Source organism: Coenobita brevimanus, chromosome 61, assembly GCF_032717465.1.
Source record: "Coenobita brevimanus isolate Jiangsu-jjx chromosome 61, ASM3271746v2, whole genome shotgun sequence".
NCBI lineage: Eukaryota > Metazoa > Arthropoda > Malacostraca > Decapoda > Coenobitidae > Coenobita > Coenobita brevimanus.
The window spans coordinates 41603411-41630942 of NC_137014.1; the positions used below are offsets into that span (position 1 = coordinate 41603411).

At 42.9% G+C, this 27532-nt stretch overlaps 2 protein-coding genes across 2 annotated transcripts in view; one reads left to right on the forward strand and one right to left on the reverse strand.

Moving 5' to 3' along the window:
* MCU (mitochondrial calcium uniporter) overlaps window positions 1-27532 on the forward strand; it is a 247266-nt gene that overhangs the window by 61956 nt on the left and 157778 nt on the right. The gene's annotated exons all lie outside the window — the stretch shown is intronic.
* The window catches only part of LOC145403561 (uncharacterized), a 52359-nt gene that overhangs the window by 20954 nt on the left and 3873 nt on the right, over window positions 1-27532 (reverse strand). The window contains exons 2-5 of the mRNA XM_080275239.1: window positions 24833-25016; window positions 11400-12014; window positions 10740-10770; window positions 10596-10688 (exon numbers count right to left, since the gene is read on the reverse strand). Coding sequence (XP_080131365.1) covers window positions 10596-10688; window positions 10740-10770; window positions 11400-12014; window positions 24833-25016 — 923 coding nt within the window. The remainder of the gene's footprint in view (window positions 1-10595; window positions 10689-10739; window positions 10771-11399; window positions 12015-24832; window positions 25017-27532) is intronic.

Here is a 27532-nt window from a genome sequence, read left to right on the forward strand (position 1 = left end):
AGTTTTATGTTTGAGGAGGAGGTAAGAGGCGGGATGTAGGCTCTTTGATGAGTTGTTACGTGAGTTAGAAGATAATTAGAGTGGTTAGTGGTAGTTAATGAGTCGTTGTTGGTTGTTGTGGGAGTTGGTGTTAGTAAATAAGTGATAATTGGAGTGATTGGTGATGTTTAAGAAGTTGATGCTAGTAGTTAAGGGTAATTAGAGGAAGTGGTTGACGATAGATAAGTTGTTAGTGGTAGTTGTGAGAATTAGAGAGTGGGTGGGAATAATTAAGTAGCTGCTTGTGGTAGTTAAGGGATAATTAGAGAGAGAGAGAGTAATTGGCGATAATGGTGGGATAATTAGAGAGGAAGTGGATGATGATAGTTAAGGAAGTTGGTGTTAGTAGTTAAGGGAGGGAGTGGTTGGCTAGAGAGAAATGTTAGTTTATTTTTCCGACACTGAACCTAGACTTGATGTTCCGTTCCCTGAGTCCCAGTAGCCTTCGTACCTGCCAAACGTGTTCTCCTGTCACCCATTTGGCGCTAATACCCGCTGTTCATATTAAATACAAGTCATGGCTGTCTGACTCAGAATTGATGTAGTTAAGATACAGTTGGAGGGAGGAGTGGTTGATAATGTTTGAGAGAATTATAAAGGGAGTGATTGGTGGTAGTTGTTAGTGGCAGTTAGGACGTAATTACAGAGGGAGTGGTTAGTCGAAGTTAAGGAGTTGTAATTAGTAGGTAGGAGATGGTTATAGAGGATGCGGTTGGTGATAGTTAAGGAGTTGTAAGTGGATTTTAGGAGATAATTACAAAAGGAGTGGTTGGTGGTAGTTACAGGATTTTGAAACGAAATGGTTGGTGATAGGTAAGGAGTAGCTGGTGGTAGTAAAGGGACGATTGGATAGGGAATGCTTGGTGTTAGGTGGTGCTGATGAAATTAGGTTAACAGGATCAATAATTAGGGATTAATGGTGAGGATGGTTAGTGATAATATAGAATGTTCATGTAGAGGGAGAGCTTACCCATCCCCTGTATAACAGGTGAGTATTGAGAGAACAACTGTCTCCGCCTGTGCCAATAAAATTTATGACTTCCTGCCTCCAGATCCGCATCCACCTCAAAATCTAATCATGTCTTCCTTGACCCACTGCACATTGATCCACCAGGTTTCATCGAAATCCGATAATAGCTTATTGAGATATGTACAATCGACGGACATAAGTGAATATATAATCACCTCTAAGTACACAGGCGGAGTTAATAATGTAAATAACATGATGAAGATGAATATGATGATGATGACGATGATGATTTGAAGTTAGTAAAAAAAAAAAACAAGGGCTTATGCAAGAGAGAAGTTGGGTTACACAATATACGAAAGTTTATGAAGGAGAGTAAACTGTGAGGGGAAACTAATTATAATATTCTTTGTTATCCTTTGTTGTTCTTCTCTCTGGGTATTGTTTAAACTCAGCCATACCGTATATTTTACCTCACCTCTGCCTTACTCTGCCTCACCCTATCACTCATACCCACATGTCTCCCGCTGCCTTTCATTCCTCTCCCAGCCTCCCCTCTTCCTCATATTCTCCCGTACCATCCCTGTCATACCGTTTTCCCTCTTCCTCTTCCATACCCACTTTCCCCTGCCTTCCCTCCCGTTACTTAGTTTTTTCCCTTCCTCACCTAACATGCTTTCCTCTTTCGCTCTTACACTACCCCTGCCTCCTCTTCCCTCTCTTTTCCCTCTCCTTCCCTTCTGCCTCTCCTAACCCCCTCCCCCTTCCTCCTCGTCCCCTTAGGAATGGAAGGGGATGGATAACGCAATTATTTCCCCAAGTTTCATGGCTGGCTGATACGAGGCAGGGCTAGGTCTTCACATCTCTACCCCTGCCAACCCATCCCCTACCAACCCTTATCCCCTACTGTGCTCTCTCTCTCTCTCTCTCTCTCTCTCAACTTAATAGTAATTCGTGGCGGCATGAAATTAGATGAGCCTTGGTTATGAGGAACGTATGCGTCTCCTTGGTTACTAATGACGTCACACCTCCAATTAGGCCTTCTTTTGACTAAATGCTAAATCTAAACCCTATGTAATACCGTCAGATTGATGTGAACACTATTTATATTATTGATTTTTTTTCTAGTGTGTGTGTGTGTGTGTGTGTGTGTGTGTGTGTGTGTGTGTGTGTGTGTGTGTAGAAGGAGAGTGAAGAGACAATGACAGTTTACGACCCAGAAAGTTATCGCCCGATCGTCTGGGGCGCAGGGCAGAGCAGGGCAGGAGAGGAGAGTGAGAAGAGGGGAGGGCAGATGAAAAGAAGAGTGGAAGGGACAAGGCAGGGCAGGGCAGGGCAGGGCAGGAGATGAGAGGTGAGAGAAGGACATAGACAAAGAAGAGTGAGATAGGCAAGGCAGGGCAGGGCAGGGAAAGATAAGTCGAGGCAAGTTAAGGGAGAAGAGAATAGAAGGCTAGAAAAGAAGTCAAGAGAAGAGAGTAGAAGGGAGGGGGAAAAAGAAGAGGAGTGAGCTACACAAGGTGTAAAAAAGGACAGGGGAGAAGGGAAGGAAGGGAAAGGCAGGGGAGGACAAAGAAGGGAGAGGGGAGACGGAAGAAGAACGGGGAGATGGAGTGCAGGAAAAGCAGGAAAGGAGAATGTTAGCGATAGGGTAGAGACAGAGACGGGATGGATCGTCAGAGGAGATGGAAGAAGAAAGGAGAGGAGGGCAGAGGAAAGGAGAGGTAGGTGAGAGGAGAAGAGAAGGAGAGGGTAGTGGAGAAAGAAGGGGGGGGGACAGAGGGGAGGGGAGGGGAATGGGAGGGTTTAATAAGATGTAGGAGGAAAACCTTTCACTGAGGGAAAGATTGCCTACATTGAGTCTGTCTCCCATCCATCATCCTATCTGTATGTATGTTATTCCTGTTTGTCTCTCCTTTTTCTTTCTGCCTGCCCGTGCATGTGCATCGCTGTATATTGGTTCGCCTAATACTGACTTTATGGTATGTGTTATACAGTAATACGCCTCTTAACTCTGCTTATGAATCATGGTATTATACATACATATATATATATATATATATATATATATATATATATATATATATATATATATATATATATATATATATAATTCATTCATTAGCTCATATCAAACTTTCTTGTACAGTGTATATTTGCATATATATCCTATCTATCATGGCTAAATTAGTTATATCTTGTTGTGTACTAGCTGGCGCAAGACTGGTTGTATTTTGTGAAAAACAAAAAGGAGAAGAGAGGAAAGGGACTAGGAAAGGAACATGAGAGGAGAAGCGAGAGAATTGGAGGAGAAGAGAGGGGAAGGGCTGGGGAGATGGTAAATAAGGGCAGGGCAGGACAAGAGAGATTTGGCAAGACAGTGCAGGACAGGGCGGGACACGACAGGATAAGAGTAAAGAAGAGAGGAGATAAAAGTAGAGCAGAGCTGAAAAGAGAAGAGAAGAGATGAGAAGAGGAAACTAATGAAAAGAGAGGAGAGGAGAGGAATGGCAATAGTGAGGTGGTAAATGAGGTTATAAAGGAGGAAGTGATGGAGCTCTGGTCATACCTCCACAATATTCCCTATCCTCTCCATCCACCAATCTTCCTCCCCATCTCTTTCTCCTCTTCTCCCTCCCCATTCCCCTCCCCTTCCCCCTCTCTCTTTCCCATTCTATCCTTCCTTAACCGCTCCTCTCTTTCTTCGCTTTCTCTCCTTTCCTCTTGTCTTTACTCTCCCCTTCTCTATCACTCCTTCTCTCTCCCCTTTCCCCTCCCATTCCTCTCCGTTTCATTCCACAAATATTTCAAACAGCCTTCCACAAATCTTTCTCACCCTCTGTCCCTTCCCTTCCCTTTCAGCTCCCCCCATCATGATTCTTCTTCCTCACCCTCTCGCCCTCTTCACTTCTCCCACTACAAGTCTTTCTCCCAGCCTGTCTCTGCCGCTCCCGCCAACCTCTTAGTAATATATGAACTTGGTAATTATGTAGCAGATAATTTAGTACGGGAGCTGTGGCTTGTGAGGGGTATATTCGTCCACCTTGAATGAACTCAGCCGCTGGAGAGGGATGCCTTCCTAGACAAATAGTATTAATCTTAACCCTTTATATAAGAAGACACCATTTTTTCTGTATTCTTGCTGTCTTCACACGATTTAATGTAGCTTTTGATAGACGCTTCGAACTGGAGTTATTTACAGCCTCCATATGCCCTCACATGCTGGCGTCTTCTCTGGCATTTTATATCCGGCCAGCTTCAGACGATTTTATTCAGCCGAGGGGGAGTCACAAGAGCCTGAGTATCAACTCCTTTAGTAATGCGACACCATATTCAACTATTATTCTTTTTATCTCCTTACTATTTTTCTCAGCTCATGGAAAGCCTTTGGAACTTAGGAGATTAGATATAGCCCTCGTTAACCAACTCTCTCTTGCTGAATAAGACGATTGATGGAAGCTAGAATGAAATATAATGGATATCATGTTGAAGAGTAAAATAGGGAGATTTTGTTGATGGAAATTAACTAAAATGTGAAGGTCAGTTTGCCTCTCTGCCTGTTTTCTGACGCCGCTGCCTGTGAGGAGAGGTGGTGTCTTTATTCTCTCTCTCTCTCTCTCTCTCTCTCTTTCTCTTTCTCTTTCTCTCTCTCTCTCTCTTCCAGCCCCTCTTCTCCCCTCTTCCCTTTCCTTATCTGTCCTCCGATCTTCTCTTCCTTATACCTCTCTTCTTTCCCCTCTGTAACTGTCATCCTCTTCTCTTTCCTCACTCTGCTTCTTCTCTTTATATCTCCTCCTTTCTCTCCCTGCCTCTTTCTACCTCTCATCTCTCCTCTTCCAACCGTTCTCAAACCTCCTTCCTCCTCCTGCCTCCTCCTTTTTGCAGCCTCTCTCTTTTCTCTCTCTATCCTCATCCCATTACCTTCCTCTCCCGCGGATCTTCTCTACCCTCACCCTTGCTGTCTCTCTGCTTCTCCAAATCTCTCCATTAGCCTCTCCATTTAGCGTCCTCTCATCCCCTCGTCCTCCTTCCCACTCCCTACCCTTCTCTCTCCCCCTCTCTAATCTTCTGCCACTCCCTTTGCCCTCGCTTCCTGCCTCTTCCCACACTTCCTCTTGTCCTACCCCACACTTCCTCCCACCCAGTCCTCCTCCACCCCTCTCCTCACAAATCTCCTAGCGCCTCGAATGCTGGGAGACAGGAACAGAGAGAGGCTCAGAGGCGGGGAGATAAATAGAGACACATACAGGCACAGAAATTGAGAATCGCAGATATAGAGGCGTATGGCGAGACAGAAATACACAAACACAGACACATAGAAGCACAAGAACAAAAAGACAGATTCACAGACAGACACATTCACACTGATAGACAGATATATTTGCATTGACAGAAAAGCTGACGGAAAGATATACTGACACTGGAACAAGTGGACATAGAAAAAGAAACACAGAAACGTAGACAGAGACACACCCATACATAAACGCAGAAGAGATATATAAACAGAGACAAGGACACAGATACAAGAATGGATGAGCACACACACACACACACACACACACACACACACACACACACACACACACACACACACACACACACACACACACACACACACACACACACACACACACACACACACACAAAAGAGATGTCCAGAAATGCAGAAAGCCATAGTCATACACAGAGGCACAGACCGAGAGAGAGAAGACCAGATAGAGTACCGTTTATCCGTCAGTGGTAAACCGTATTAGTGTCACCCCAGACCAGTGCCACAGAAGCCACTACCACCACACATACTGCTGGTACTTGCCCTATCATGGACATTACTACGTATGTACAGCCATCCGTATGTGTTATATATATATATATATATATATATATATATATATATATATATATATATATATATATATATGTGTGTGTGTGTGTGTGTGTGTGTGTGTGTGTGTGTGTGTGTGTGTGTGTGGTGTGTCTGTCTGTCTGTCTCTGTTTACCTACTTACCTGTCTACCTACCTACCTACCTACCTACATGCATACATACATACATACCTATCTATCTATCTATCTATCTATCTATCTGTCACCATCACCTCTACCTCTCCCACTGCCCTCAACTCTTTCTCCTTTCCACTCCCCACCACTCGAACTGCACTCCAGTTTGCCAAGCCCTGGACGCAAAAAGAACACTAATACTGTACCTGTGTGTCTGTTCTGGTGGAGGGGGATTGGTTGCTCTCTGTCTGTCTCTCTCTCTCTCTCTCTCTCTCTCTCTCTCTCTCTCTCTCTCTCTCTCTCTCTCTCTCTCTCTCTCTCTCTCTCTCTCTCTCTCTCTCTCTGCCTATCTATCAGCGTAGCTGTGTATTTATTCTAGTTAGCTGAATATTTATCCATCTGTTCTATATCTGTCGGTCTTCTTTATTGTGCGTCTCCCCTTACTGGACTGGACAAGCAGTGATGAACAAGTATACCTGTCTAAATGTTTGTATGTTTCTCTGTTTTGTCTGTTTATAACCTTCGCCAAGGAGAATTTGTTTTACTCCGCGTTGGTTGGTTTGTCTGTCTGTCTGTCTGTTAGCAGGATTACTCAAAAAATTATGAACGGATTTTGATGAAATTTTGTGGAAGGGTGTGCCATGGGCCAAGGAAGAAATCATTAAATTATGGGCGAGATCCGAATCTGGATCCGGAGTATCCTGCACAATGTCCCCAAAACTTCTCAATGAATTTCACTAATACTTTGTGGGAAGGTGGGCCATGCAACAAGAAAGATCTGGTTAAATGTAAGGGTGGATCCGGTCCGGATTCTTTTGAACGGCAATGGCATTGGCGGAGGTATGCACTTTCAGAGCGCTTTCTAGTGTACGTTTGTATCTGTCTGTCTGTCTATCTGTCTTTCCATCTGCCAAGTTGTGTCCTGTCCCGTATGCACTGGATGAGCAGGAACAAGAGGACGAATGTGTTCGTTTCTGTCTACCTACCTACCTACCTATCTACCTGTGTATCAACCTGTGTTTTTCAGGCTACCTGCATCTTTACCCATCTGTCTTTCTATCTGTCTCTCGGTGTTTATTTACCAGTCTGCTTCTCCATCCATCCATCAGTCCATCTATTTATCATGTGGTGAATCCATTTTGCACTAGCTACACAAGAATAGTGAAGATGGAGGTTATGTTTTTATCTGTATAGCCACCCCATCTATCTATCGATCTACCCATCTATCTATCTATTAGTCTGTCTGTCTGTCTGTCTGTCTACCTACTTACCCATACCCATCTGTCTACCATGTTGTGGCCTATCCCGCATGTACATGGCGGGCAGGAGCAATGATGATGGATGTGTTTGGTCGGAAAACTGACGAGTATTTTTGGCCAATCTGAACCAGCTTTGACAGTTACGAGGACGAGAGAGAGAGAGAAAGAGAGAGAGAGAGAAAGAGAGAGAGAGAGAGAGAGAGAGAGAGAGATGGAGGGGCGAGAGAGTATAGGGAAAGGAACATTGACAAAAGAAAAGAGAAATGTGTGTGTGTGTGTGTGTGTGTGTGTGTGTGTGTGTGTGTGTGTGTGTGTGTGTGTGTGTGTGTGTGTGTGTGTGTGTGTGTGTGTGTGTGTGTGTGTGTGTCAAACAAACAGACAGGCAGAGAGAAATATAGGGTAGGGTAAGGGTGTAGGTGTAGGTGCATCTGTTTGTGCAGGGGCCAGTGCAGTGTATTTTGGGAGAGGTGGGACAAGGTGGGGTTTTTAATGGGGATCCGGCTTTGTGGATTCCCTCTCTCTCTCTCTCTCTCTCTCTCTCTCTCTCTCTCACCAATTCAGTCCGATGACGTATTTTCTTTTTAATTCTTGCTGCCTCCAGACGATTTGATTCATCTTCGAAATAATAATGATAAGAATAATAATTAGCGGTGAAGAGGTTACTGAAGGCTGTATTTAACCCCTTCAGGCTGAAATCTCTCTCCTAAGCTTAATAAAATCGTCTAGAGATAGCAATAATAATGTGAAAAATACTGGTATGTACGTCACCGGCCTGAAGGGGTTGAATTCATCCCTTAAGAGAAGGACTCAGAGGGGGGTTGTGAATTTTGGTATCTTTAAAAATAATATCAGAATTTTATGATTACACTTTTTCTTAACTCAAAATTTGCCTCAAATTGCCATCTCTCCATTGTGAATACTAAGTTGTACGAGTAGCTTAACACTAGACTATGATGCCAGTCACGAAGAAGTGCTGTGGAAAGGTTGTAGAGCCATGACTGTCCTTTTCCACCAACGAGCTGCGTAAAATAAGCTGCAGGGACGAAAATCTCAGCCAGGTTAATGGGAAAATTGTATTGCTCTCTCGGCATAATAAAATGGCCTGGTATTGGCTTAATTAAAATTCCTTGGACGAGATATTCAGTGAGTTAATTACCTGTGTGTTTTTGTGAAGAGCCCCGGGGAATTTTTCGATAACTTTGGAATTAATGCGAGAATTTTATTTGGTTGAATGATTGGGTTTTAGGTGACTTATAAAAAAAAATGCTTTGCCGTATGTGTGGCTTCGCGTGTTCAGTGGTTGAGTGAGAGAGAGAGAGTTAATTTTCTAGGACTGTAATAGATCTGCGTGTAAGGTATCGTGAGGAATGTAGGTGAAGCCGATAGTTGGCCTTTGAAACCAGGTGAGAGAGAGAGAGAGAGAGAGAACCCCTCGCGAAGCGTAAAGGCCCGGGGCTTGGCTACAGTAGTTCAGAAAGTAAAAAGCAAAATTTTTCATTACTCATTATCGCTATTGAGTTGACTAAAACATTTCTATGCTTATACTGATTTCTTTATGATTGTGTACAATTATATTTTAGAATTAACTCCCATCAAACGGTAGTTACTGTTTAGCTACTGTTTCATTACTTCTGGATTACTGATTCAACTTATTTTCGTTACTCAGGTACTTCCTTGCTACTGTTTAATAAATGTTTGATTACAATCGTTACTGTTCGTATTATTTGGTTACTGTGATCACTTTTGGTGCTGTTTGATTAGTAAAATTAGTTCGTAACTTTTTATGACTGGTAACTGTAATTTCTGTTTCATGACTATTTGGTTACTGTAGTTACTGTTTCATGACTTGGTTACTGTGGTTACTGCATCACGATCATTTGGCTACTCTGGTTACTATTTCATGACTGTCTTGGTACTATAGTTGGTACTTCTCGACTATCTACCGGTAATTACAGTGATTCTTATACTGAGACTATTTTCCTACTCTGGTGACTTTTAGTACTGTTTGTTTACAGTGTTTACTATTTTATTACGACCATCTCATAACTATCCGCATACCATTCCGTCCTCGAGCGTAAGGAATGTTGATGTGCTGGATCTGTGCGGTATTTAAACACACCTGGGATACGGTTAATTAGCGAAGGTATTTTAGCAGGTAGGTGTGTGAGGGGTGTAGTGTAAGTGTGTGTGTGTGTGTGTGTGTGTGTGTGTGTGTGTGTGTGTGTGTGTAAGGTGTTTACATACATGTGTATTGTATGTATGTATATATACATGTAATTGAGCGTACAGTATGTGTGTGTTTACGAGTTTGTGTATGTAAGACAGACATATGGACAGGTCTGTATGTAAGTTTTCAGTGTGCATGGTTATCTGTGTGTACGGATGTCCGTGTGTACGAGTCAGACTCAGAGCCTTCAGGTGTAAGGTATGAGGTGAAACTCGAAATTGGAACAAAGGCTCAACGGAGTATTAATCTCGAAAATTAGAGACACGGGAGCGAAGTCTATTGGAAAGGCTGTGTGTTTGTGGTAGTTTATTGTTCACGGAAGCACATGATATCGCTCAGGGAAATTGCCAGAGTTTTGGATTAAAGACAACTCTCTCTCTCTCTCTCTCTCTCTCTCTCTCTCTCTCTCTCTCTCTCTCTCTCTCTCTCTCTCTCTCTCTCTCTCTCTCTTTTTCCAGTTTTCCCATTTTCTGTGACACCAGTAACGGGGATGACTTCATTAGAGGTACAAGTCAACTCGTCCCCACAACCACCACCTTATCATTCCCTAGCATCTCTCTCCCCTTCCAACTATTCATTTCTCTCTCCTTTCCTCTGCTCTCCGTCCACTTTATGCCTCCCATCCTTTCCCTTTCCCGTATTATAATCTTTCCCTTTCGCCTCCTTTCTCTCCATTTTCTTTTTCTTCTCCCTCCCTTCTCACTACTTTATCTTTTGTCTCCTTTTTCTTTTTCCTCTCGCTCCCATTTCACTATGTCATCTCTTCTCTCCCTCCCTTCTCACAGTTCTGTTTCACCTTTTCCCTCCCCTCCCTCCATTTTCTCTCTCATCTCCCCTTCCCTCTCATTTTCTCTCCCCTTCCCTCTCATTTTCTCTCCCCTACCCCCTCATTTTCTCTTCCCTTTTCCTTCATTTTCTCTTCCTTTCCCCCTCATTTTCTCTCCCCTTACCCCTCATCATCTCTCCCCTTACCCCTCATCTTCTCTCCCCTTCCCCCTCATTTTCTCTCCCCTTACCCCTCATTTTCTCTCCCCTTACCCCTCATTTTCTCTCCCCTTCCCCCACATTTTCTTTTCCCTTCCTCCTCGTTTTCTCTCCCCTTCTTACCTGTGTCGGGGGTGACTTGGCTATAGGGACCGATGGACTGGTCTCCACAATAACCACCTTATCGTTCTCCAGCATCTCCTTCCCTTTGTACCCCTGGAGATCGCTAGCTCCCTCCTCCTGCCTCCTCCTCTTCCTCTCGGCCTCCTCCTCTTCCTCCGTCCCTCCACTCTGCCTCCTGGGGAAGTATTGGTAAAAGATAATGACCAGTTTTTACGATAGCAAGTCTCCACAGCAGTTAGCCTCTTTATTACGAGGGCTTGCAATTTTAGTTTATTATTGCCTTCAACAAATTATTCAAAGTAGGAATGATCTCATACTGAAGAGATTAACTCGTCCAGAGCACTCTCATATGCTGAATGGAATTGTTTCGCAGTAGCCACAAAATACAGATTACATCCTCGCGCTGAATGGGTTAATGGAGACAGCTTCTCGTTATCATCGTCGTCCTTTCATCTTAATCTGTCCCAATTTTTTGCCCTTTTGAAACTAATTTCACGAAGTTCAAAGACCGAATAAGACAGTACTGTGACTACATCCTTTCCAAAGCAGTTTATGACTAGCATCATACTGTAATGTTCATCTGTTGGTAAAATTCAACATTGAAGATGTTCGAATGTAATTTTAGTCCAGGTTAGAGTAAAAAGAGAATAGAAGTAATTTGATTGCTAATATTTTCTCATTAATATCCACTCCAGTTACGGTATGCTGTGAAGTGTGTGGTGGCTGCAGGAGTGGGGTGAAATGAATCGGAAAGTAATCGTATGCAGTAATTAAGCCAAAAAAAAAAGTTTATGAATATCGTACCTGAACTCTTCTAATTGCCTTCTGTTCTCCTCCTCTTCCTTTCGACGGCTCACCTCTGTTTCACTTAAACTCTTGTCCTGGGTCTGTTTCATAGTCCCGTCCACTTGGCTCTCATGCGCCCTTTCCTCGTTTTCCTTTAGTTTCTCTTCCTTCTTTCCCTCCACCGTTTCCTCATCTTCCTTCTTTTCCCCCTCCAACCTTTCCTCCTCTTCCTGCTTTTCCTCCTTGTTGCCTTCCTTCTTCACCTCCACACGCTTGGCGAATCGAGACCCGCCCCTCCCATCATCATCATCATCAGATTCCGTCGCCGTCTCCTGGTCGTGAATATCGTCCTCTTCGGAAAGCGTGTTGGACTCACTCGGACTCTGGCTATCCGGATCCACCTCGTTCTCGTCCCGGCCTCGACCCCTCCCGCTTGACCCGGCCTCGTCAAGCGGGTGGTCGTCCTCGTTTGACTGGTACTCGATGCCGCTGTCCTCGGAGTCGCAGTGGGCCGAAGTCTGGAGGATTCGTCGTCGGCTGATTGGGTGGTGAAGGGTGACATAGGCCGAGTTTCGACCTCCCCCTGGATGGTCCTCGTCGTCGTCCCACTCAGACCAGCACGAATCCATGTCGCTGTTGAGAGAATAGGTCATGTTAGGTCAAGGGTCACGTTGCCGGATCGCTTTTGCCGTATATTAGAGATGTGTCACTCTGATGTTAGATATTAATTGGTTCCTGTTGTTGAAAAAAATAATTACTCGTTGTCCTTGATATGTGTAGTGTATTGGTTCTCTCTTTCCTCTACCTCGTTGTCGTCTTCATTCTTAACACTGACACTCCTGTGACTCACTCTTACGTGAATCAAATCGTTTGGTGTTAGCTGCAATAAGATGCTAAAATTGTGCAGACCATGAGAGGGTTAATGGTGACGATATGAACACTTAGGCCCGTATTCAGGTCGGTTAAGGAAGCTCCCAAGCACCTTTTCCTAAGTGATTTATTTTGCTTATTACACATTCCTGTTCTAGTCTGCGTTGTATAAATCCTTCAGGCGTTGCCATACTTAGCATAAATAACATAGAAAGGGATATTAAGTAGCCATATCCCAAAATAAATAGCTAAGGTAGAGATGTTAGGGAGCTTTCTTAACTGACGAGAATACAAACCTTAGTCTTCTGTGCTCACTTTCACCAAATTTAATTGTGTAGCGTTTACTGGAAAAATACTAGAGTTGCCCTGATCATGAGAGAGTTAATGTGGTATAAAGATTCGTGTTAGTGTCGTGAAAAGAGGTCAGGTTAGTTCAAGGGTTATCTTTGGTCCTAATTAGTAGAAATGGATAATTAGCAGCGGTTATTTGGTGTTATTTGTGAAGGTTATTAATGAACTCTTTAAAATATTGGTTATTGTGAGAGTTGGTCAATGTCACTAGTAGAAGGAAGGGTCGTGCTGGGTCGAAGGTCATGTGGGGTGATGGCAAGAGTAAGTGGATTATACGTAGTGTTGTAGTGACGTTGTGTATCATTGATGAGCTTCACAAAATTACGGGTAATGAAGGCAAATATATGTCGCTGTTGAGAGAGGTTACATTGGGTTAGGGGTTGGCACACATTGTATAAGTGAGAATTAACACACACACACACACACACACACACACACACACACACACACACACACACACACCGATAAAGTGCGTGGAAGGGGAAAACACAGGAAAAATAAAAAGTCTTGCATTTCCCTAACTTTTTGGGCTACACAAAGCCCGTCCTTAGAGCACAAATTAATACACTTGCCCTCATCATACTTAAAGGATTAAAAGTTGAAAATTAAATGGTCATAATCAGTAGTGTTGCATCGGCTCATGTGCACAGTAATATAATCATACTTTTTTTCTTTGCAGGTGAGTTGGTGCTGTGAGAGGGAGAGAGGGACCGAGAAATTAGTAAGTAAATCTCCAAATATTGTTTAATCAAGTTCTATCTTATTCGTTCAGGTTTCTTCAGGTTGTTTTCATCCGGTCTCACGTCTGTTATGTCGCTTTTCGTATATTTCGGTCTATTTAGGTCACTGAAGGCTCTTTAAAATCCATTCAGATCAAATCAGGTCAGTTTATGTCCATTGCTATACTTCAGGTCTCATTAGATTAGACATGTGAAGACTTGATGTATAATAATAATAATAATAATAATAATAATAATATAAACTTATCCTACATTCCTAGACCCCTGAAACTTAAATTAGAACTGTAGTAGTATTAGCAGTAGTAGTAGTAGTAATAGCATTAAATAATAATAATAATGATAATAATAATAATAATAATAATAATAAACTTCTTCCCACATTTCCGCATCCCTGAAAATAAAACTAGAATTGAAGTTGGATAAAAACGTGGTCGGCCTTAATTTTGAGGCCCCAGTGACGTGAAACTTTATATGAAACGTTGGAACATTTGAGTCTCTCTCTCTCTCTCATATATATATATATATATATATATATATATATATATATATATATATATATATATATATATATATATATATATATATATATATATATATATATATATATATATATATATATATATATATATTTATATATATATATATATATATATATATATGTGTGTGTGTGTGTGTGTGTGTGTGTGTGTGTGTGTGTGTGTGTGTGTGTGTGTTATATATATATATAATGTGTGCAGAATCGTATCACAGAATACTTCATATATGTATAATATGCCATATATATACATACAGTATACTGTACAGTATATATATTCATATAATGTCTGTATAATCGTATCACAGTACTTTATACATATATATCAGTTTATGCCTATCTGTGTATCTATCTCTTTGTCTGTCTATCTATCTATCACATTCCTTCGCAGCATGTTTCCTCTACTGCGTTTGCTGTTGTGTGGGCGGTTATGGTCGTTGTGAAAGTTTCGAGAGAGATAATGGAGGCAGAAAAGAAAGACTCCGAAGAAAGGAAAGTAAGGGAGAGAGAGTTAGACAAAATTAAAGTTATTAAAATCTCTCCTGAATCCTTGGCTGTGTAAACTAACTCATGATTTTGTCCAGCTGCAGAGAGAATGAAAGAAATTAAAGAGAGTGAGAGAGAGAAAGTTTTAAAGCACGGAGGAAGAATGGAACGAATGATGGAAAGTGCAAGATAAGAGAGAGAGAGAGAGAGAGAGAGGATAGACTCGTACATCTTTGATCTATTATTCCATCCACTGCAGCATTCGGGTTCACGGTGAATTTAGTGATAATGGCGGTGGTGTTTGATGATGATGATGATGATGATGAAAGGCAGTGACGATGTTGGCAGTGGCAGTGGTGGTGGTGATGATGGTGGTAAAAGGAGGTGACATTGATGACTGGTAGTGATGATGGTGGTAGTAATGATGATGACAATATTGATGATGATGATGGTGATGATAATGATGATGATAAGAAGTAATGGTGATGGTGATGATGGTAGTAATAATGATGACAATGATAGCAGTGTTGATGATGATACTACTACTAAGAAATAATGGTAGCTGTTTTGGTGGTGGTGGTGTAGTATTACAGTCGTAGCAATAATGTTATGAATAATGAAGCAAATAAATAGTAAAGACAATTATAATCACAGTTGTAGTAGTAGTAATAGTAGCAGCAACAGTCGTCGTCGTCGTCGTAGTCGTGGCAGTTGTAGTAGTAGTAGTAGTAGTAGTAGTAGTAGTGGTGGTGGTGGTGGTGGTGGTGGTGGTAAGAGGAGGAGAAGAGGAGGAGGAGGGAAAATAATAATCCATCCATCATCTTACCCTCCTTTTCCACTAATGCATAAGGTGGGAGGGGTCCACACACAATGGAATAATAATAATAATAATAATAATAATAATATTAATATTGATAGGATGACGACGACGACGATGATGAAGATGACTATGATAATGATGATAATAATAATAGTACCGCTAATAAGAAGACGAAGAAGATTGATATTAATAATTTATTATTATTAATTTTGTTGTTATTATTATTAATATTATTACTATTATTATTGTTGTTTTTGTTGTTGTCATATATGGAGTGTAAAAACCGTAGACTTGCTATGTTGTGACAATAAGTACAGTACCGTACTGCGTTTCGGCAAATGGGAGCCAAAATAGCTTTGACCGATGAGAACGAAGGACGGTATAGTGTATAAGAGCCAGTGCATTTTGGGAGATAGGAAGCAGTGTGTTTTAGAAGACAGGAACGAGCTAGTGTGCCATTCCTTGGTGGATAGAAGTTAGTATCAGAAAATGTCGTTTATGTAGACAGAAAAAGTTACGGAGAGATAGGAACGGAGAGCAATGTAGTGGAAAGGAAAGAGTGCATTTGGTGGGATATGAACGAGTAGCATTATTTTACACGATCGGAACGAGTTGAAAAGATTTTGCTGGATAGTATTTAATGACCTATTTAATTTTAACCGTAAATATTTTCTGACGCTCACAGGCTACGTTATCTCTGTCTGTCTGTCTGTCTGTCTCTGTCTGTCTCTCTCTCTCTCTCTCTCTCTCAAGCTCTAGCGCTCTTGTCTGTAGCGGATGTGAACCAACGTACTTTGCACTGAAATTGGATTAAGTTCAGTGGCCGTAAGCGCTTTGAGGGATGGGAACGAGTGTGTGCGCTGGGATTTCTGGAGGATAGGAATGAATGTACTACTCTGACGGAATCCAGTCTTTGATGCTGCTCGCGGATGTGAAGGAAGATGCATGACGACTTTGGGAGGTGTGAAAGAGGTTAGTTGAAGATTTTGGAAGATGGGAAGGAAGGTGTTAAACTTTTGAAGGATGTGAAGGAAGGTAGTTGAAGATTTTGGAGGATGGGAAGGAAGGTGTTAAACTTTTGAAGGATGTGAAGGAAGGTAGTTGAAGATTTTGGAGGATGGGAAGGAAGGATGCGAATATTTTGAGGGATGTGAAGGAATGTTTTTTGAAGATTATGGGAGATATGAAGAAGGTTGACTGAAGACTCTTGGAGGATGTGAAGGAAGGTAGTTAAGACCCAGGCTACTCTGACTCAGATGAATAAAATCGTCTGGCATTAGCTAAAAAAACAAAAAAAAAGTTTTCCGAATATCAGGTGGTTAGAGAGAGAGAGAGAGAGAGAGAGAGAGAGAGAGAGAGAGAGAGAGAGAATTGCATATCAACCGTACCTAAGCATTTATTGTATTTTATTTTTGCTAATGCTTGGTCGATTTCTTTTTTTTTTTTTTACCAGTAGGTGAGACCTCAGGCAATGAAGGAGTGAGAGTTAAAGACTAATAGAACTAAGGCTGAAATTTTGCGAAAGTGAAAGAAAAATGGCATGACCTTCGTAAGACTTGTCATTGTTTACGAGTGAAATCCGTAGAGTTTTAGTAAGTCGTCATTGTTTACGAGTTAAATCCGTAGGATTTTTAATAAGACTTATCATTGTTTACGAGTGAAATCCGCAGACTTTTTCGTAAGCAAGTACTTGGGATAGGAGGGGAGTTGATCTCGTATTCATATTGGCATAGGTGACTCTCTCTCTCTCTCTCTCTCTCTCTCTCTCTCTCTCTCTCTCTCTCTCTCTCTCTCTCTCTTTCTTACTAACTAACGGGAGAGAGAGTGCATCTGGCGGCCTCTTGACTGATGTGAGTGAAGGAACTGTTGAGAGGGAGGGAAGGAAGAGAGGGAGGAGGAAGAAGAAGAGAGGTGAGGAAAGAGGAAAGAAGAGTGAAATATGGCGGTGTGAAAGAAAGAGGGGATAGTAGGCAATGTGAGAGTTAAAGGAAGAGGAGAGGAAAGAGAGGAGGGGCGGGGAAGGGGGGAAAGAGGAGAGAGGTTGTGAGAGGACGTGGGGAAAGAGGGGAAAGTGAAGTTAGGAGAGGAAGAACAACGGGAAGGAAAGTAGAGGGAGACGTGGAGGGGAAGGGAGGAGAGGAGGAGAAAGGAAAAAGAGAGGATAAGAGGGAGAGGGAGATGGGAGGGGAAGAGGGGAGAGAACGAGAGAGGAAAAGGGAGAACGGGTGGATGTAGAAGAGAGGAAGAAGAAGGGAGAGGAGAGGAGGAGGCTATTGGAGCTAGGGGGGTGGGAGGTGTTGGGATGAGGGGTAAAGGAAGGGGGGGATAGAGTGTGTGTGTGTGTGTGTGTGTGTGTGTGTGTGTGTGTGTGTGTGTGTGTGTGTGTGTGTGTCGGGGACCATTGTGATTTGAGTTGTTTTGTTTTTGTTATTGTTTGTACTTGTGATGGCATCTGTGGTTTACGTCCAATAGAATACCCATCAGATTCCTTTCCTTTCGTTTTTTTTTTTTACTCTCATTCCTTAGATCTACCCTTGATCTGAAGGGACACGGCTTGGCATCCCTCCTTCACATCTGCCAAAATGTCTCTGAGATTCCTTAGTGCTAACATCCTTGGTTCACATTCACTAAAATCAGCATTCCTTCCTATCTTCGACAGCAACCAGATTCCATTACGTGAAATAAGACATCGCCTGTTCACATATGCTAAAATAACCACCAGATTCACTTCCATAATTTTCATAGCCTTCGTTCACATCCATTAAAATACCAGTTAGAATACACTCCTAAATCCTCCATCAGTAACCTAACCCCTTTGATCTAATTACACAAAGTTTGCTTCTATCCTTCACATCCATTACACAAAGTTTGCTTCTATCCTTCACATCCATTACACAAAGTTTGCTTCTATCCTTCACATCCATTACACAAAGTTTGCTTCTATCCTTCACATCCATTACACAAAGTTTGCTTCTATCCTTCACATCCCCTGAAATGCCTACCTTTTGCCCTTACTTAGTACTGACATTCAGCGTCCATATCCACTAAAGCAACCCATCACAATACTTTCCCATCCTCCTAGCACATCCACCAGTAACTTACCCTTTGATCTAGGTGAAAAAAGTCAGCATTCTTCATTCATATCCTCTAAAATGCCAAATGCTAGTCAGGTTTCCATCCTAAATCACATTCATAAAATGCACAGTAGAATACCTCTTCCCAAGTTCACACCCACTAAAATGCACATAAAAATAACACCTCCCTAGTTCACCTCTACTAAAACACACAACAGAATACCTTGATATCATCCGGCAGTAACCTAACCCTTGATCTGACTAACCAAGGTCGGCATCCCACGTTCACCTCCACTGAAATGCCAAACAAATTCCCCTCCGAGACCCGTGTTTCCTTAAGTTTAGGAGGCTGGCCAGTATTTCTTCGTTACTAATTTTTGTTAAATTGTTTGATTTTGTGGTTTAGTTTGTTTCAGTACAGTTTATAGCTGCACTATATATATATATATATATATATATATAGATAGATAGATAGATAGATAGATAGATAGATGTAGTCTCTGTTTATGATCTTTCATTATATACGGTAGATTATTTCAGTTTATAGTCTATCTTATACTCGTATGGTTTGTCTCAGTATATAGTGTCTATTTGCAGTCTGTCTTTCTGTCTATAGTCTATCTCGTAGTATAGTTTGTCTCGTTGTATAATTTATTTTTATATAATTACTCTGTTTGAATTTATAATGTCTCAGTATATAGTCTGTTTTAGTAATATTATCTGTCTCTATAGTCTTTCTCAGTGTATAGTCAGTCTTAATCTATCCCACTCAGATCCATATAAAGTTCAGTGTTTGAACCACTGCTAGACGATTTTTTTTTCTTTTTTCCTCTATTTTCCTTTTTTATTCATCTACGAAAATACCTGTCAGATGCCTTATTGTTAGCATCACTGGTTCACATCCATTATATTACCCATCAGATTACTTTTCTATACCTCCATCAGTAACATAACCCCCTTGATTAGCTTGGACCAGGTTGGCATCCCTCCTTCAGATCCTCTAAAATACCCCTCAGTTACTTCTCTTAAACGTCCTTGGTTCACATATGCTAAACTACCCATCCTACTATTCTCCTGTCCTCTTAACCCAGCCCCCGGATCTGAATTGACGAGGTTGGCGTCCCTCCTTCACATGCACCGAAAGACCGAACAGTTTAAACTCCTTCTTTGTGTGTTGGCCTTCCTAGTTCACATCCACCAAAATATCCATCAGAGGTCTTTCCATTTCTCGTTACCCTTCCAACTTAACCTTGATTGATCTGAGTGGACGAAGTTGGCACCCTTCCTTCACATCTGCTAAAATCCCAATCAGACTCCAGCCCTAGTTCACAACCGCTATATATCTCTCAGATTTCTCTCCTCTTCTCATAACCAATCTAACCTTTGATCTGATTAAACAAACTTAACATCCTTCTTTCACATCCAGTAAAATACCCATCAGATTCCCACGCTAGGTCACATCCACTGTCATACACATCAATTTTTTTTCTCATCTTATATAGGTGGAAAAAGCTGGCATCCTTCTCTTACACCCGCTAAGATACCTATCAGATTCCTATGCTGATTCACACACACACACACACACACACACACACACACACACACACACACACACACACACACACACACACACACACACACACACACACACACACACACACACACACACACACACACACACACACACACACACACACACACACACACACACACACACACATATTACATTCCAATTCTCGTAACTCTTCCAACCAAACCTTTGATCTGAATGGGTAAGAGTTGGTTAGCATCTTTCCTTCACACCCGCCCGAATGTCAGCAGATTCCCCTCATAGTTTATTGACATTCTAAGTTCACATCCACTTAAATAACCCATCAGATCCTTAACTGTATTTGTAGCCCATCCACTTAACCTGTTGATCTAAGTGGATAAGTTACCATCTCTCATTCACATCCTCGTAAAAACCAATCAGATTTTCCTTCCTTGGCACCCGCAGCCCTTGTTCACATCCTTTAAAATACCCAGTAGATTCCTTTCCTGAGGTAAAAATGGCTTGGTATCCCTCTTTCACATCCACTATAATACCTGTCCAAATTCCTTCCTATCCCTTTAAATTACCAGCTGATTTAATTGAACGAGACATCCGTGTTTCATCATCATGATCATCATCATCATCATCATCTTTAACGTCACCACAACCACCACCACCTTCATCATCATTATCATCTTTAACACCACCAACGCCATCACCATCATCATCATCATCATCATCATCATCGTTTCCATATAAAAACCATCACATTAAAAACCCTCCAATATCTTAATCATTTCCTGTATAGTAATCGACATTCCTCCTTCACATCTGCCAGTGCCAAACAGCAGATCCCCCTTCCTGAATCACATCCGCCAGAACAACTCATTGGTGTGTGTGTGTGTGTGTGTGTGTGTGTGTGTGTGTGTGTGTGTGTGTGTGTGTGTGTGTGTGTGTGTGTGTGTTGGAATTGGTAGGCTTGGATCAGATCAGCCAGGACATCCCGTTTAATTAGAGAGAGAGAGAGAGAGAGAGAGAGAGAGAGAGAGAGAGAGAGAAGCCCAGAAGATAGATGGGCGATAGACAAAAAAGGATCTCTAAAGTGTCGTGAATGGTGTGGCGTGACGATAGATAGATAGATTGATTGACTGATAGATAAACAGGCAGATAGATAGATAGATAGATATAGGTAAACAGAAGGACAGATAGATAGACAAGTAGATAGACCGGTAGATGATAAGTAGAAGCATAGATAGATGGGGAACGATGAGACAGATGCAAATATTGATACAGTATATAGATGATGGAGAGACAGACAGACAGACAGACAGAGCTGATAGATAGATTTACCTCTGTGATTGCGATGGTAAAACTTTAGTGTTTCATTCAAGCCACAACTAAACTCTCGCCCTCACATCTCTCTCTCTCTCTCTCTCTCTCTCTCTCTCTTACCTTTCTCATTAACCTCCCTCTCTTCCCGTCTCTCATTTCTCTTAATCACCTCTCTCCTTCACCCCATTTACGTATTTTCCTCCTTTCGTCCACCCTTTCCTCTGTGTCTCTTCCATCCTCCTTACCTCATCTCTCTCGATTACCAACTTTTTCATCTCCCTTCCCTTCCCTCCCTCATCTTTCATCTCACCTTCTCTCTCACAGCCTCACCTTTCTTCTCTCCTTCTCTCATCCTCACCTTTCTTCTCTCCTTCTCTCATCCTCACCTTTTTTCTCTCCTTCCTTCTTTTCTCCCTCCCTGCTCTCCATCTGTGCTTCCTTCCCTCCCTCCTATCTCTCCAGTTTAGCTCCTACCCTCCATTCTTTCCTTCCCTCCTTTTCTCTCATCTCCCTCTCATTTGTCCATCCCCCTTCTCTCCCTCATTCATCTCCATCTCCCCCTTCTCTCCTTCTTATCTTTCCCTCATTTATCTCCCTCCCTTCCCCTCTCTCCCGCTCCCTCCTTCCCTGTCTCCCTCCCTCCCTTCCCTACTCATCAGTTACTTTGTACTTGAACAGTGATTAATGGGATGTCTCTATTACTCTGCTTCCTCTCTCTCTTCCTCCTCTGTCCTCTCTAGTCTCTCCTTTTCACCCTTCTATCTCTTTTACTTCCCTTCATCTTTCTTCTCCCCTCCTTCATTCTCTCTTCGTCCTTTCCTATTTTCCTTCCTCCCTCTTCTCCTCTCCTCATTTCCCATGTACCCTCTTTTCCCTTCTCCCAGTTCTCCGTTCTTCCCAACTCCCAACTTTTTCCTTATTTCCTCTCTTTGTTCTCCCTCTTCCTCTCTCTCCTTCTCTCCCTTCTCCCTCTCCCTCCCTCTCTCTCATCCATCCCTCTGAATTCCTGTTTTGCTGTCTTTGCCTTTGACTCAGAGAATTGTTACGTCACTTATAACCTAAGACAGCCTCGAGACATCTAATAAGAGTAGGTATGGTGCTCTTTGATGTCCTTTTGTACTCCTGCAGTGTCCTGTGTCCTCTTCTTCCTTCCTCCCTCTGTTCTTCTTCCATCTGTTCTTCCAGTCATCCATCCATAGGGACATAGATACCTCCTTGTTCATATCATCCATCCATCTATCCATCCATCCATCCATTCTCCCTCGTCCATTTCAGTCCCTCCCTGCGACCATACATCAAGGGGGAAAAGAAATCCATTTATTCGCTTGGCTAGGAAGGGTCGGTCTGGGTATCACTGGTAATTGTGTTGGTGCTGGTAGTTGTGGTGGGTGTGGTAGCTGTGGTGGGTGTGGTTGTTGTGGTGAGTGGTGGATGGTGGTGGTGATAATTGTGTATGGTGGCAGTTGTGGTAGTTTTGGATAGTGTTAGATAGGTCGATAGTGGTAGCTGTGTATGGTGGTAGTTGTGGTAGTTGTTGATGGTGGTAGATGTGGTACTGGTAATTGTGCTATTGATGGTGTTTGCTCCTGACGTGCTGTAGTTGTGGTTGGCGTGGTAGTTGGTTGTATAGTCATTTTACCATAACTTGACCTAAATTTTTGTCCTTTTGCAACTTATTTCACAGATCTCATCGGCAGAATAATACAATACTATGGCTCTATACTGTATCCTTTCCATAGCACTTCTTCGTGACTTGCATCATATTTTAGTGCTGATCTGATATTTCAATATGGAAAGGTAGCAGTTTTAGGCCAAGTTTAGGGTGAAAGGATGTAGTAGGTATGGTTGCTGGATGGTAGTAGGTGGTTGTGAATGTTTTGTTTGTTGTCATGGTAGTTGTGGGTGGTGGTAGTTGTGGTTGATGTCTGTAGTCCTGGTAAATTGCAATACTTTGTTCCGTGGATGGTGGTTGTTGTGGTGGTGGACGGCTGTGAATTGTAGTAGCAAATGCAGATAGTAGTAGTAGTAGTAGTAGTTGTTGTTGTTGTTGTTGTTGTTCTTCTTCTTCTTCTTCTCGGAGCGATGAAATGTCACGGTAATGGAGCTCAGTTGTTTGTTTAGGCTGTGTTTGTTGAATTATGTCATTTGTTTGCGTTAGCCATGTTTGCTCCTCGTGTGTGTTTGCTTTAATTAGCTCCCCTCCCATTGACTCTGATCAGCTCTTGCCCTTACCCAGCTGATCGTTTGTTTACACTATTGTGCTGGTTATTTGATGACACTTGCCAGCTGATGTGTTTGTTGATTTCATACTGCACTCAGAGGTGGTTCAGTGTGGAATGAATGGAGAGGGAGAGGCCGACTGTACTCATTTGTTTTCACCTGATGGAACTGGGCAACTCACACAGTTTGATTACTAAGTCATGGTTGTGTGAACTTTGGTGAGCCTTGGTTATGAGGTAGTGTTTAGTCTCTTTGAGGACTAATCAAATCGACCCTCCAGTCTGACTACAACTAGCCATCAGCTGACCTGAAAGTTAGGTTAGAACTAACGCGAAGTAGAACAATGTATAAGGGTGAAATGATTGGAAGAACACCGAAGAGAATAATGAAGAGAGTGTGTAAGGAGAGGAGGGAATGTTGTGGGAAGGGAGGTTGCACCATAATTAGGGACAGTGTTTGTAATTAACTAGAGGTCCTGTTGTCGGGGTCACCTCTCGCAGGATGTGGCGTCAGACAGTAGGCAAAACACAGATAGAATCAGAAGACAGGGAACCTGCAAGAATTGTCATTTCCTTAGAGTGTAGAACAAAACAGAACTACTGTAAAATCAAGATTCGTGCGCTGCGAGATACCTGAACACATTGGGTTCATGCATAATCCATTCAACACGATGACATTTTCGCTTTGTCTTGCTGCCTCTGCTCTGCTGTAATCAGCCTTGGAAAGGTCTAGCACTGAATGGGTTAATGAAGGATATACTTAACTCTTCTACTTCGAAAAAAAAAATCTCCCTGGCTCTAAATAATTGTCTAGTGATAACGAGAACAACAATATAAAAGCCGTTCACGGTCGGAAAAGGTTATAAGCCTTGAGGTCATAGGCAGAGAGAAAGGCAGACTACAGAAAACTATCCCAGAGTTGACCATTTGTGTACATGAAAGACGTGTGTACTCTGATCAGATGTTGTTGTTGACGTTGATCAGCTGACGATGTACATATTTTTTGGTGCCACTTTTCAGCTGGTGGTTTATGTATGCCGATCAGCTGATGGTTTCTTTATTCTGCTCAACATTTGTTTATAGTTGTCTGTTGATTTTTTTTCACTAATCAGTTGATAATCTGTTTATATTTGTCAGCTGATATTTTTTTCAATATTCAGCCGATAGTACAGTATTTGTTAGCTGATGGTTTGCTTATATTTTCCAGCTTATGGTTTGTTTATAGTCATCAGCTGATTGTTTACACCGATCAGCTGATTGTTTTTACTTTCAGCTGATCATTTGTGTATATCGATCAGCTGGTAATTTATTAACATTACTGTGGTTCGTTCACCTTGACTTGGCGGAGATAGAAGAAGACGGTACTACGGCTCTGCACTCCTCATATCACTTCTTCATGACTAGTGCCATATTATAATGATCACATTAGATGCAGGGATAACAATATTAGGCCAAGTTAAAATGAACAGCGTATAATCAACTTCTTATCTCACCTTGTGTCGAGAAGGGTCAGGGTTTCACAGGACACGGAGCGAAGCCTCGACAATCCCACGGTCTTCCTCCTCTCTCTCCTCCTCCTCCTCTCCTCCGCGCTGAGCCCTCCTCCTCCTCCTGCTCCTCCTGCTCTTCCTCCCCTCGCCCCTCCACTCCTTCCGGGTGAATCAGGGGCTGAACATGCTGTAAAGAAAGAGTGAGGGCTATACCATCTGCGGTCTGGTGTTTATTATTGTTAGTAGTAGTGGTAGTAGAGTGTGAATCAAGGCAGCGTTTAACCGTAGTTTTTTGTGTATAACTTTCGCTTTCCAACCTCACCCCATCCCTTCGAGTCTTGCTTCTCACAACGCCACTGGGGAAGTCGGTGGTGCAGTGGCTGCATATTCAACATGCAGCTAGAACACCTCGAGATGTGTTAATGGGCCGGCAGACTTTGGGCGAAGGCTGTTTCACTCGTGCCCGTTTACTCAGTAGTGCAATTGTAAGTTCTGTTGTTGGGTGTCATACTCAGCGGAGAGATTGAGACTTAGAAAAAAAATTCATTGCCCTAATGGCCCTAATATAGTCAGTAGCCATTAATCCTAAGCCTTCTACATCACCTGTTGAGTCCACACCAGAGGAGAGAGAACAGGACAGGAGGGAGAAATGGACGGGAAAAGAGAGAGGAATGGTTTAGACGGGGATGGGGCATTTGGGGTGTTGGGGAAAGACTGGAAGGGAGTGTATTGTGGAGGGATTTGGGAGGGGGAATGGATGGTGTTCGAAGTGGTCTGGCTGAAGTGTTAGGTGAATGGGGTTGAGGTGGGACAGGCTTGGAAAGAGTGTGGTTGGGAGGGATTTGAAAGTCGGGCAGAAGGGGGAGGGGTTAGGGGCAGGACTGAAGGTGATGGGGAAGGATGTTAGAGGGGGGAACTAAGAGATTTAGAACGTGGTTAGGATGTGGGTGAGGGAAGGGTTAGGAAAGGGAGATGGAGGAAAGGATTTTAGAAAGGGCAATATAGAGAGTTTGAACAGGGTCGAGCAGGGATCGGGGGGAGGGGGAGTTGGGGTAAAGGACAGGGAAGGTGGTGGGGTGGGGGGTGAGGTAGGGATTTATGTCGATTCAGGCGGCAGTTCCATTAATCTTCGACGTGGAAAGGGGTAAATCTATCCTGACGCAGTGGAGGGGCTGGGAGAGACGTGTGGAGTGGCTTTGTCGATACTGGTGACAGAGGAGCAGACTTGTGGACAGCTAGAGTTGAGATAATGGCGATGCATGGTGAGAGGGACAGGGAGGAAGGTAATGGTATGATTGTGAAGAGAAGTGGATGGATAATTGGTTGGCTGGATAAATAGATGGATGAATGGTTGGATGGCTGGGTAGATGGTTGCGTGATTGCATGGCTGGGTAGGTGGATGGATGGATGGATAGCTTGAGTATGAAGAGGAGAGATGAATGGATGAATAAATGGGCAGACGGACGGACAGATAGATGATTCGGTGGGTGGATGGATGGCTAAATGGGTAGATGGACGGACGGATGGATGGATGAATGCATGTTTCGATGTGTATATGAATGGACAAATGGATGGTTGAATGAATGGATGGGTGGATGGATGGGATACACAACTACAGCAAGGTGTAGGTACAGTTGACAGATAGAGTTAAGGAGAGAAAGAACCAAATTAACGGGAATAAGAGAGGGTGAGAAAAAAGCAATGGGTGGATGGAAGAAGAGGGGAGCTAAACTGGGCGTGGTCGCTGTAAGTGACGAAGGAGGTGACTTGTGAGCAGAAGCTGGTGTAATGAGGATGAATGAGAGAGAGAGAGAGAGAGAGAGAGAGGCACGTAGGGGGAGGAGGGTTAGGCAGAGGCAGGGACGGGAGGGGATTGAAATGGCACAGTGGAGAGATTGAGAGAGACAACCAGACTAGGATGTCGATATAGGTGACAGAGAGGGATGAGCAGGGCAGGAATCGAGGTAATGGGGAGGGATACATGGCAAGGGAGAAACAGGGGGAGTGGAAATGGGATGAATAGATGGATGGAAAGGTGACAGAGAGAGCTGAGGAGGACAGGGGCTGGGATTGTGGGGAGTGGTAGAAGTAGGAGAGATCTAGAGATTGGTGGATGGATGGATGGAAAGGAAAGCTAGACTGTGGAAATTAGGGAGAGATTGGTTGATGGATGGATGGACAGCAAAGCTAGACTGGAAAAGAGAGGGAGAGATTGGTGGATGGAATGATGAAAAGGAAAGCTAGACTGTGGAAATGAGAGGGAGAGATTGGTGGATGGAATGATGAAAAGGAAAGCCAGACTGGGGTTCTGTGAAGGTGACAGAGAGGGCTGAGGAGGGCTGGAGTCGGAGTGATGGGGAGAGAGAAGTAGGAAGGGAGAGAGGGGGGTAGCAGAAATGGGATGAGAGAAAAGCTTGATTGATGGATGGCAAGGTGACAGAGAGGAATGAGGAAGGCAAGAGCTGAGGTGATGAGGAGAGAGAGGTGGAGGGTGGGGGAGTAGAAATGGGATGGATGGATAGATGGGTAGGTAGTGTCTGAGACCAATAATGAGACGCGGATGTAACTGAAATAGAGGATTCAGGAGAGTAAGACGTGAAGTAATGGGGATAAGTAGGATGGGAGGGAATACGGGGTGGATGAAGAGTATTGGAGGTCTTAAATGGGGATGTCAATACGGATGATGGAAGGAGGTAATTTCGC